The sequence below is a fragment of the Colletes gigas genome, unplaced genomic scaffold (assembly GCF_013123115.1).
Source record: "Colletes gigas isolate AHSC1104 unplaced genomic scaffold, ASM1312311v1 Colletes_gigas_Sc00010, whole genome shotgun sequence".
Classification (NCBI taxonomy): Eukaryota; Metazoa; Arthropoda; class Insecta; order Hymenoptera; family Colletidae; genus Colletes; species Colletes gigas.
The window spans coordinates 162,480-175,021 of NW_025106639.1; the positions used below are offsets into that span (position 1 = coordinate 162,480).

At 34.6% G+C, this 12,542-nt stretch overlaps 3 protein-coding genes across 3 annotated transcripts in view; 2 read left to right on the top strand and 1 right to left on the bottom strand.

The window, feature by feature from the left end:
• The window catches only part of LOC122397854 (opioid-binding protein/cell adhesion molecule homolog), a 76,068-nt gene extending 74,054 nt beyond the window's left edge, over positions 1-2,014 (bottom strand). Inside the window, exon 1 of the mRNA XM_043397304.1 lies at positions 1,726-2,014. Coding sequence (XP_043253239.1) covers positions 1,726-1,777 — 52 coding nt within the window. The 5' untranslated portion in view covers positions 1,778-2,014. The remainder of the gene's footprint in view (positions 1-1,725) is intronic.
• Positions 2,015-4,071: 2,057 nt separating this feature from the next.
• Positions 4,072-5,885, top strand: LOC122397835 (protein MIS12 homolog). The gene is made up of 4 exons (XM_043397274.1): positions 4,072-4,277; positions 4,857-5,026; positions 5,106-5,243; positions 5,331-5,885. The coding sequence occupies exons 1-4, from the start codon at positions 4,190-4,192 to the stop codon at positions 5,592-5,594; spliced, it is 660 nt and encodes a 219-aa protein (XP_043253209.1). The 5' UTR covers positions 4,072-4,189; the 3' UTR covers positions 5,595-5,885.
• Positions 5,886-7,877: 1,992 nt separating this feature from the next.
• On the top strand, positions 7,878-10,835 carry LOC122397676 (enhancer of mRNA-decapping protein 3). Its single transcript, XM_043396989.1, has 6 exons — positions 7,878-7,994; positions 8,212-8,382; positions 8,504-8,754; positions 8,831-8,979; positions 9,079-9,339; positions 9,402-10,835. Exons 2-6 carry the CDS (start codon positions 8,225-8,227, stop codon positions 9,993-9,995), a joined length of 1,413 nt encoding a protein of 470 aa, XP_043252924.1. The 5' UTR covers positions 7,878-7,994; positions 8,212-8,224; the 3' UTR covers positions 9,996-10,835.
• Positions 10,836-12,542: the final 1,707 nt, after the last annotated feature.

A 12,542-nucleotide genomic window follows, 5' to 3' on the forward strand; every position in this document is an offset into this window, starting at 1 on the left:
GCGAACTATGCGGCTCGTATGTAAACTCGATTTCTCGCGGATTCGACGCGTATAATGCATGCCGATCGAGCGTTAAACGCGTACGGTTAAACATGCACAGGAATGCAGTTTACGCGGAATGTTAATGAAACAATTAACCGACGATTACTGGGCGAGTCCCGGGTCTGGGACGAAACGATAAATCCAACGCTACAAATCACGGGAGACGCACGGGCGAGCGAAAACGCGTCGATACGATTCCGCGAGGATTTCTGCATCTTGATTGGATCCGCGTGTCATCAATAGCTCTTCAAGTCCCGTGAATGAGGGTTCATTAGGCGGGCAAAAATATCAATATTTCGTGTTCTTCTCGGTGCACGGCGTTTGCAATCGTAAGGAAGATTTAACTTGGATCTTTCGTCGACTCTTGAGTTTACGCTCCAAACGATCGTTTCACCGAGGATTTCGTGCATTTCTAGGGTGTGTGGATAAGAAAACGCATGTGTATACAGAATATTATACACAGCATATCGATTTATGTATTGATTAAATTTTTTAATATTTTTAAAATTTATTTATTTTTAAATTGAAGTTATCGAAATTTGATATTGTATGTATTATGATAAAAGAGGGTGCTTAGTCACTGGTGACGTTTTCAAGTATTTTGAATGGAACCATAAACCGTGACGCGATGTCCCAATCTACTGTAGAATTTTCATTGAAAGTAAAAGTGAAACTTATTGAGAGATTAATTTGAAATAAAAATTAAGATAAAATACATAGTTACTTTGAATGATCCTCCTATTTTTAAGGACGATTTTTTCAAAATAATTTAGATAGCGTTATTTCACGGTGAAATTTCTAAAATGTTCGTCAAATTAAACAGTCTATCTTGAAACAATTATTCTCGCATACAAATTGATTTCTATGTAAAATGATTTCACGTATTATTAAAAACAATTGTTAATAACGATGTATAACCCTCGAACTAATGACTCATCGCTCGAAAGATGACTCATACCATTGAGATATAACATAAAAATTGTATATAATACGAAATATGAGCATATAAATATTAATATACTCTGAATGGACTGTACGACATATATATTACATATTACGCGAAATAAGGAACTATACAGGGTTGTTATGTTCCAAAAAAAAAAACCCAATTTACAAAACCAATATAGTTACATGAAATGCGATCCGAGGAACGCAACATATTCATGGTTGTAATTAAAATTACACGCAATTATAAGCTCATAGGACAATAGATGAGGTTCTCGCTGGTCTAGCGTACGAGGAAGAGTAATTAAGCTTTTTTAAGACAGTAATTGTTCCTTCCGCAACAACGATTACGACTTGCTCGCCGATGCTGCCCACAATGGTAACTATTGTTGCAATTGCTTATACGGAGCGGACGGTGAGGTAACTGTTAGTTATTCGTGATGCATGCGAAATTATCGCGTGAGTAGATTCGATCCTGAGGCTTTAAAGTTTCCTAGCACGCTCCTCGATCGCCCACACTAGCGCGCGCACTCGACTCGACGGCGTTATATCTAAATATAATTTGCTAATTGAATCTTTGAAAGGCCGTCGCCAGTGCGTTCAGCGGGTAACAGACAACGCTGGTCGATCAAAGGATCCTTCGAGCATTGGTACCGATCAACCGAATCGTTTCACGCGATTTCGAACGACCGGGATCGCGATATTTTCCATAAACGAGAGATCGGGCAAGGTACTCACCGTGGACGGCGAATAGTATCACCAATAGACCAACAAATCTTAGCGGCGGCATGTTGTATCGTCTTTGTTTGAAAAAGCACTGTCAACAAACCGGGCACAATTGGCACTACTGTCGACGTTCGGTCTCGAACCTCGCTTCCTTCGACTCGACTAACGTGCGACTCCGCGCGACTGGACGGTTTTTCGCGACTCCGGTACGATTGGTCGTTAAGGCTGAATTAAGAACCGAACGTATCCACCGATACGAGGTGGATACCGAATACAAACTGAGAGAACGAACGCGCGTGGTATCCGAAGAGCGGCGACGGAATCGCGCCCCCGGCTTTTTACGGGGACCTGCGCCGACCGGTTGCGCACCAGACAGAGAGGCAAACTCGACACGCGCCTCCCCTTCTGTACGTATACACCGACACGCCTGGAACCCTTTCAGTGTATGCGGTACCATCAAACTGGTACTAACGCGCGTCCGTACGAAAGCGAGTGTACGTTTCACGGCGCAATGTTGCCCAAGTACGAATTTCTGTCCGTCAGTTAATAAAATACTACCATCGCCCATTTTTTACATCGACTCCCTTTCAAATTCCCAGATTTTTCACTCAAATGTTTCTCAACGTCTGCTACACGCTTTGGGGGGCTCTTTTCCTTGGAATGAGAGAATAAAAACTCGCATATTTTTCATTTATTCCGGAATACTATTTTCATTCCTCGAAAATGCGATCTTAAAATTTCGTTAGTATTATCAAGAATTTTGCATTAATCTGTATCCCCAATAAAACATTTTTTACATCAGCACAAAAATATCAGATCTATGCATTAGTAACACAAATATGGTAGTAGAATTACAGTATGAGTCAGTGTATGAAAACGCCGGGATTTCTGGGAATCGCTGTTTGAGGATTTGTGGCATAAACCACATTCTGGAAAAATTAATTAGTCAGATACGTTCCACGTAGATTTCAGGCATATAGAATTTAAGATTAGCGAATACGTTGCAAAAGCCCGCGATCAAACATCAATTGAAAATGATAAATTTAATGAAAAGTAATCCCGCACACGTGTATCTGTGCGCGTAAGAACCGTGCATTTGTAGGTTACTTTCGTTGAGCGCCAGCCTCTTTCAATTCATCCATTCACTTCATCATTGTGCATAAAACGAATGGAGAGGAACATTCGCTGTTCTGTATTCATTTATCTCTATGCTATTTGAAAAACGTTTCATCGAATATGTATCAGTATTACCGGCAATGTCAATGAATGATTAAATTAACCTTCCGAGAAGCACTTTTATCGCGGTAACAATAGCATTTTACTCATCTGATCTGACTAATTTACTAAGAAAAATCGCTATTTCTATTACGCTCGTGAGCGTAACATGTAAAAATAGTTCGCAATTACGTTGCACGACTTATCAACCAAATGATTCATATCTGTGGAAAAAAATTTTGATGATGTCACTCGAAAGGTACATTTCATGATTATTTCTGTATTTTTTTTTATACTAAACTTACTCACAATTCTTTCTATCATTAAGGTTATTCAAATACTTTCACTTCTTCTTTTGTCGAATAAGAAATTACTGCTGTTGCTACCTCGATGTAAAACAACGTGCACAAGCAGCGACTAAGTTTAGAGGAAAGTGGAATTTCAGTGAAGGAAATATTTGCATGTTGAAGTACTGATAACACGTATCAAAAAATATTTAAAATTTATATCCGCCAGGTGAACGGCAGTCTAGCGCGTTTCCCTTTCTGCGATAATAAACAAAGCCCTTGCTTTGTATCTTACGGTTATCTGTGCAAGTATATCAGTGAAGTTCCACCAAGTATATACTCTTGTTACAGTTTTTATTTAACACCTGATATCGCTGGATCAAACTATTTATTATTCAGTTTTGCAACGACATGTTCGAAACAAAATGATTAAATTTTACATACGACTTGGAAGATAACGGAATTATTATTAGCGACTTGGACTTCGTCGATCAGCGTTCAGTACGGTCATCTCGTGGCGGAGCCACGAAACTACATCGCGGTGAATTTGTTAATTACATGGGATACGAGTTGCCAAGTGTACGAAAAAAAGAAACTTTCTCGCTTATCGTAAGAAAATATTGCCGTCCTAATTGTTGATGTATTCGCGGAAATAGAATAACTCGAATAAAATGTACCGCGAGTATTTTCCGGTGTAACTGAATCAGAAAATTTCCATTGGAGGAGAGCTGCGTCTGATTGGTTGCTTTCGAAACGGCCGCAAATCCCGCGGAGAAATCCGGATGCGTTAGCGAACGCAAAGGGACAAAGGACGCTGTCGTACGCAAGCAGATAGACGCCATGTTCATTTGTCAACGGACGTCAAGGTGTGATCATCAGAAGAAACGGGGTTGCCCTCGATGAAGTATAAAGATTATTTAGTGCTTGCATAAAATTACCGTACAGTTCGCGTGTATATAAAGCCGTTTAACGATATGGCGTCCTCGGAGTCACGGAAACGTAAACTGGAAGAGTACGAAATGCAGCTGTTTGGCTTTCATTCAAGAGCCGTGTACGCTACGAGTAAGGCGCCGCCGATTTTGATTTTCGGTTGAATGATTTTCAGATTTTACGACATTCCCGCTATACGCAATGGTATATTCTAATCGTTGGACGGGTGCACTCTGGTATCATGTGGATTTAATCATGACTAGAGTCACACTCGTCCAGTGCTTGGAATACTTTCACCGGGCCCTTGCGAACGAAGTTAATCACAAAGGCTAACGCTACTTCTCTTCTCTTCTCTTCTCTTCTTTCACGCCACGAATCGAAGCGGGAAACAAATAAAAATTGACCTTGTACCGATATATGTATCCAGTTTTAATTGCATCTTTTCTTTCGCCTCGTGTATTTCTTTTATCCGAGAGCTCGAGTAAATCGTAAAATTTATACGAATACACACAAGTGATATTTCGAAGAGGTAGCTGAACTTGTTTTCGCTATACGAACAGTTCATTTGCCACTTTCTTGTATTCCCACGCAAATATTTTAATAACGCAGTATATAAACAGTATTATTATTTTTAAAGCGATCGAATACTAACGAAGTTTTAATAAATTTATGATTTTATTATAAAGCATTTTTTTTTTTATTTTTTTGTAGTGAAAAATATAGTATTTGACAGGATTCATGGTATTACTAATAATATGTGCGACACGATTGAGAAAACGTACAAACTGAACTCTGAAAATGTGAAAATACTTAAGTTGAATCAAAAGAAATTACAAAAGGCATATTGCAAAGGAGCAACATCGCATTTGAAAAGCATCGAGGTAATTACATTAATGCTTAAGTGAAAACACATTTTCTTTTTAATATGTATGCCTGATGTTTATCGATACTGTTGTTCAGAATGTTGTAAACAAATACATTGCTGTGCCAAGTAATGTCTTGTTAGAAGAAGATAAACATCAAAGGATACAGTACAGTACTGTAGAATTTGAAAATATGAAACAGAGTTTGGAAGCTTTACAACAAAGAGCAAAAAGTGTATGTATTTACAGGTTTATTAAATCTTATTTAAATTTAGAGGATTTGGGCGGTTTATGGAGACCTAATTTTGTACGTACATTACAGGCAACTATTTTTAATTCTGTATTGAAAGAAGAATTAGAAATACTAGAGCAGCTTCCAATATCTGAAGACAGTGTAAATGAAAAGTGCAAAACGATCGAGAGTGGCCTTAAATGTACAGATCTAGATAACAAAATGGTACAATTAGTGGAAAATTACGAAAAATTGCATAACAGTATATTTGGTGCAATAACAGTCACAGAAAAAGTAAAGTATAATGCAATAGATAACCTTAAGTGCAAAGATTTAGACATAAATGATTTATAACTTTTTCGCATTTTGAATGCGATGCTACGGTTCAAAGTATATCTTTGAACAGTAATAAGTAAATATATGATGTATAACATTCTGTGAATGTGAATTGCTATTCGTACATGTTGTATTTTTATTAAGTATTTTTTATACAACAGATAAGTAAATTGAATATTAAAACTTGCAATCGAACGTAATAAATGTTTCCGATAAGCCTTCATAAAATTATTTCCATAGTTTTAATGTGGACTGAATGATACTACGGTATATACAATACATAATATAAAAATTACTTCACAAAAATTCACAACACTTGAACGAATACATAAATGTAATATGAATATGATAATTAATTTTATGCCATAACATGAATTATCTTATTTACCTTGTACACATTTTTATTCTATATTCATTTTCGTATAGTATGAGTGAAATAAAATGTTAGGAAGCTAATACGAATAGTAGGTAGAGAAGAGTAAAATTTAAACAACGAATAAAGGATGAACAACCCTTAATCTATCGTTTCTTCGATAAGAATTGTAATTTTGTTTATAAATTGAAAATACAATCGTTCAATAATATTTCATGTTAAAGGTTAGGCACATTTCCAGAATATGCATGAAAGTAATACCATTTACGGTAATAAAAGTACACGAAATAATCGAAAATTCTCAAGAATTTAATAATTATACGATTAATCTGCCGTTAACTGGTTTCACTTCCATCCGTAAGGTCACTTACACGACTCCCTTCTCCAGAAGCAAACGTAGGTAGTAGGGATACCACTGGCAAACCGAGGAAGTGTATTTTGCACATTTATACTGGGGCGCGCTTATTCAGTTTTCGAGCAAACTTTCAGCCTGCTCGATCGAGGAAAAGTAATACAAAAAAAATCGTGAAGAAAATATTTTAGATGGAAATATACGTTTTGAGATCTCATTACGTATTTACTGTTGAAAAAAATTTCTTTTATTTAATCTACATATGTACGTAAGTGCATGGGGTGATCCCCAGGATGATCATAGATCCCGCCTTAGACTTCAATTTTAATATACAAGTTGTATTCTAATATCGAACTCTCTTTAGATCGATCGAGAATACAAAAACAATGGACTTAATTCCAAGGAATAGTCATTCTTTTACTTCAACATTAGGCCTCTTTCGGACGAAACAACATGGACGAGTAGAATTTTCTCTTTCTTGCACATTATTTCGTTTGGTGACTCGCTCGTACGTTCCCCGCCAGAGCAGGTAGCTCTGGTAAAACGGTGTAATTGCATGTGCCTGTCTGTGCAAGACTGTGTGAAACTGTTTTTTTTTTAAACAACCGGAGTAAACTCGTCGGATAGCATAACGTCATCAACTGCGTGCGATGCAACGGTGATCGGTCGTCGCACGTAGTGTATGAGAGACACCCCCCTCCCCTCCCACCAAAAAAAAGGAATGTACAGATCGAGTGACTAAATCAAACAAAATGCGAGAAAGAAACCATTGTACTCGCTCGTGCACTTTCGTGTGAAAGAGTTTCTACTAAATCATTCTTACATTCTATAGTCACGTAAAGGCAAATCGACCATTTGGCGAATCGATTGTTTTACCATCTGGCGTAAGCCAGATTGTTGATTTTGTCAATGATCGAAACGTACAGGGTAATATAAATCATATACGACGTACATCCAACAAAACTTTCTCGAATAATTCATGCGACTGATTACTCAAGAAATTGACGTACCATTAACCTTTTTATCTTCCATTAAAGAAAAACAAAGAATTATCAAAATATTGTATAGAAACAGTTTAGTAGAATTACTTATAATTACTAATTCAGTTAAATGATTATAATTCGAGAACAAGTTGAAATAGACGCATGTTTAACTGAATTTTTTTCATTGTTTTTATGTTTTTATACGAATCGTAGATCGACGATTTTGATTTTTGGCCATGTACTCATTGGATGGTTAAAAAAAAATCGAATACAAATAACGAGAACCAATGGCTTTGGTGGTTTACTCGTGTTCCTTAAAAATAAAGCCACGTCCAACTTTATGTATTGTATTTCTGTACCTTTATACACAAATAAACGTTTTTACTGTCACAGTACATGACAATACCAAAAATATTACCAACTGTAACAAACATTAAAAAATCTATTGTATATTCGGTTGAGAATAAATCGATATTACGAAAGGTACGCCAATGGCATAAAGTTTCGCCTGTTTTCCGTGTAGAGTGTTGTGTAGTCCTTTATAAATCGCGTGCGGTTAGAGTAGGGATGAAAATGCGTGAAAATTTTGTATTCGTTACCGCAGATTAACAAATACATTGTATATTTTCGAACTTCCGAACAATCAGAGGATTTTAAATTAATTGTGACATTATTAAAGGAAATAATCAATCGTCCATAAAAATATATGTGTACGTAATCTTCTACGTTTGGTTCATATAATTTTGTTTTCATTGATACGGACGGAGTGTCTATACCATTTGATCTACGATGTTGTAACGTATTAACGATCAATTTTATATCGAATATTCGTGAAAGTATTCTATGTATAAAACGATAGTTTCGACAAAAATATTATTAACCGATATATTAATAATTTTAAGTGATAAATTTAACATGCACAAATAGGTAGGTAATCAAGATGTCAGAGCAATATGTGGGCTGTACGGTTTCTGTTAAATGTATCGAAGAAATTGGAACTTATCAAGGACAGATAGTTGATTTGAATAAAGATTATGTTACGCTTTCAAAAGCTTTCTGTAATGGAGTGCCTCATAGTTCGTCTATTGTTGTATTAAGGTGACACGATTATACTTTCTTTCATCTAATTACATTAATAAATGCAAATATAATGGAGATTATTAAGCAAAACAAATTGTATACAAATATATTTAAGAATAATGTGTTTTATTACTTTCAGTGTAAAAGATATATTGAACGTTCAGTTTATATCGATTAACGAGACAGAATCTACTGCAAATGATAGTAATCAAACACAGAATAAAGTAACTGTAAAAAGACCTATCGCTAAAAGAGCCGGTAGATCCTTTTCAGAAACTATTCCATTTTCTACTCAGTCCACTTCGTCTCAAACTCCATCTAATATAAAAAAACCAGATACTAATGCCCAATGCCCTACGGAACAACCATCAAACGGAAGGGTTCCATTAGGTACGAAACAACAAAGTGAAATTCTTCTTTGTATCATAAAAATACCTAGTATATTTAACTGAAAATATTTTCTCAGCCGAATCTGCTGGTAAACCAATACAAAAACGATTAAGTCATAGACAGAGAGCTTTAGAACGAGATGAAAACACGTTTGGTACACCAATCGATCAGTCTTTGAGTCAAGATTTTGATTTTGAGAAGAATTTGGCATTATTTAATAAAGAGGTTTGTACTCAAAATAATATAAGTTTCAACACTGTCCTTTTTTAATGCTGTTAACAGTTCCATTGAAATAGTGATAAATATTGAGCATATTGTTTGCAGGCTGTGTGGCAAGAAATAAATTCATTAAAACCTGACATTATCAGGCAATCTGAAAATAACAGGGGTACTACTGGAATATATAGGCACGATGAAAATATTATTGTTTCCGAACCCACAGTTTTCAGACAAATAACAGTACCTAGTGCAGATGAGAAAGAATATGTAACTGACAATGGTCTAATAATTCCTAGCATAACTCTTAACCTTCATCGTCAATTAATAGGAGCGGCAGATCGACTCGGAATTAGTTGGGAGCGTAGAGTATGTACAACACATTTAAAAACAAAAGAGTATGTCCTTATGTCTAAAATTTTATTAATTAGGTGGAACTTCTTGGCCGTGCTGGTGCAGAAATTATTTTGCAACTATTGGGGGGAAGTCATAGACTCAATCCAAATAATGCACACCAATGGCCAACGGTTGTTGCGCTTTGCGGGCCTCATCGTTCTGGTGCAGCAGGTGTTAATTGCGCTAGACAATTATCTAGTCACGGCGTTAAAACAATAGTATTTGTAGAAAATTCGGAAGATGTTTTCCTTTTACAAGAGTTATCTTTATATAAACTAACAGAAAATAAGGTAGAGACTAAAGTTAAGAATTTACCGTCATTGGTGGATTTAATAGTCGTGGCACTTTGCGACGAAAATTCTCCAAAAGTAATTACCCCGATAGCAAAGTGGGCAAATAGTAACAGAGCACCTATTTTAGCTATTGAACCACCAGCTACAGGCACACCTGGTATTTTTAGTAAATTCAGCTTACTTGGTGGATTACCATTGTTCCATAGCGTTAACAATGGTAGATTATATTTATGCAATCTTGCACTGCCGAACGAAGTATACAGAGACGTTGGTATCACATACAGGTCTCCTTTTGGACCCAAATTTGTCATTCCTTTGCATTCCAATAACTCTTAGCAAAATTATACGGACGACACTTCTCATAGGATATCTTAGTTTAATATTAATTTTAAGTCTTGCATCTATAAAATTATACTTATTTTTCAAAAATATTTTCCAAATTTATTTAAATAAGGAAAATGATAATGTCGCATTTAACATGATGTAGTTAAAATATTTTCTGTACATAGAGTGTTGTATTTTAATGTGCAAAATCACACATAACTGTTTTTTTACACGCGTAAGTATATAATGTATGCAAAAGTTTCACATGGAAAGAGGCAGACTGATATAAAAAGTTAGTGATTTCTAATTGGAAACAATAAATTGTACAATTTCAAAACAAATTACAAATCATTGTAATTCAATATTATATATGCATATGTTTGTTTGATTCGTTTGAATAGGTGTGCTGTTTGCTATTGCAATATGCGCATAATATTTAATTATCAAACAATATAATCAGATAATAGAAGTTATGTACATATGAAACATGCGTCCTACTTTTATCTATAACTAGCAGAACTTAATATTGCTGAAATGCTAGAATAAATGGTCTAAATTCAAATAAATCATTACGGAAATGAAGTTTTGTGTTACTTTAGATTTTGATTATTCTAATTCTGTAATAAAGAAGACCAACATATTTTTTTGTAACTTAACTTGCGATATATTGACATAAAAAAAATTTGTGAAGTACTTATTTATGAATTGTCTACTAAAAGTACAATAGAATTTGCATTCAACATTACCGTATAACTTACTATTACAGGGCAAAAGGTAAACAAAATTTTATTACATTGTTTAGAGCGTAAAATAAATAATGGTTGTTATAGTTTTTAAACTTGTTTTTATATATAGAGTATAATAATGAATTTGACTTGAACTTTTCAGTTCTTTTACCTATTGTTTATCGTTATAATATTCTGAATTAAATATGTATACATGATCTCAGAATATAATGTAAACTAAATTGCACGTTTTATTATACATTGTGCCCAATATTACCGAATAACGTACGAAGTATCATGATGTAATTGAAATAGTTATAAAAGATATTTCTATAAGATTTATTTTAACTGTAGCTAGCCTAAGTAAGTTATTTATATTTTATATGTAAATATATATTTATGTAAGATATTTGTGGCTTTCACAGCCTGAGTTCTGACAGTTGATACTGATTGAGGAGTATACCCGGAAACCTCAACCAGTATATATATTTATATACTTTGGGAATTAATCGTGACATCTGGCGACGATAAATTATAAGAATTATTTTGATGTAATTTTTCAGAAATTCTTCGATAATTGACGAAGTTAAACATGACTTACGAATATATACTGCGAAAGGTAAACTAGCTATCTATTAAATGAATCTAAGCAGAATAAATCAACAAACATATGTTTGATGGTTTAAAGTAATAATTATTTAAATTCTCATGTTTATAACATAAATGAAAAGTTGTGGTACTCCTGATATCAGTTGAGTTCTTTTTGATCATAGCTTCCTTGAACTTCTACTTTTTTTTTTACTGTATTAATACAATTTCAGTAAAGTAATAACACAGAGTTGTAGAAAAATAATGAGCTGATTCTCTATTAAGTAACGTTACGTTGTATATTTATTGTCAAGTTTCATAAATGCAATGCAAACCAACAGACTTAAATCCATTACAAAAATATTTCAATACTGTACTTCAGCCCGAATTAAGGTTACACATATTTCATTATTATATATAACCATTCTAATCTATGAAAATTGTACTATCGCAATATTATCAGATACATCAATGCAACAATTTTTTATATTATATCAGGAACTACATTTGTAATTTTCATTTAAGAGCTCTAAGGTTGTTTATTTTTTTTTTTTTCTTTGAATTAAAATTCGCAACAATTTTTATACGTATTTAGTAACTATTAGTTTTATTGTTTTCGCTAAAATATAAGAGCTGAACAACCATCACATGATATTTATATCGTAAAACGTTTGTTTCCACAGTTCCGATTTTGTATAAGGACAAACGTATCATTAATTATTATAAACAGATAAAAGAAGTAAAACGCTTCCAATTAAATATTTTAAAAGTGAATAATCTTTACTTTTAAGAATCCCTGAATCAAGAACGCAGAACTGTAGAAACAAGTTAACTCAGTCATTCTGTTTCCGTGCAATTTACCACTCGCAACAGGGCTGCCGAACCTGTGGCCCGCGGGCCAACACGCTGCTCCTTTACCGCCTAATTATTCCCACCTTGCTTGCGTCTGTGCGATTACGCGATTAGCGTAGTCAGAAAAATGAGCTGAATTCGATTTTTGAAGAGTGGGGACCTTCGATACTAGAGTTTCTGATTTTGAACGTGTATTGAAGATACACGTGTAGTTAATATATGCGTATCTTAATCCGTGTACTTTTCAATACACGGGTACACGGGTATTGAAATACACGGATACACGTGTATTGAAGTATATGGGTACACGGATCATAATATCTATACATGTATCCGTTTATTGAGGTTCGCGGATACACGTGTCGAAATGTACTGTTCCACATGTATTACCCGT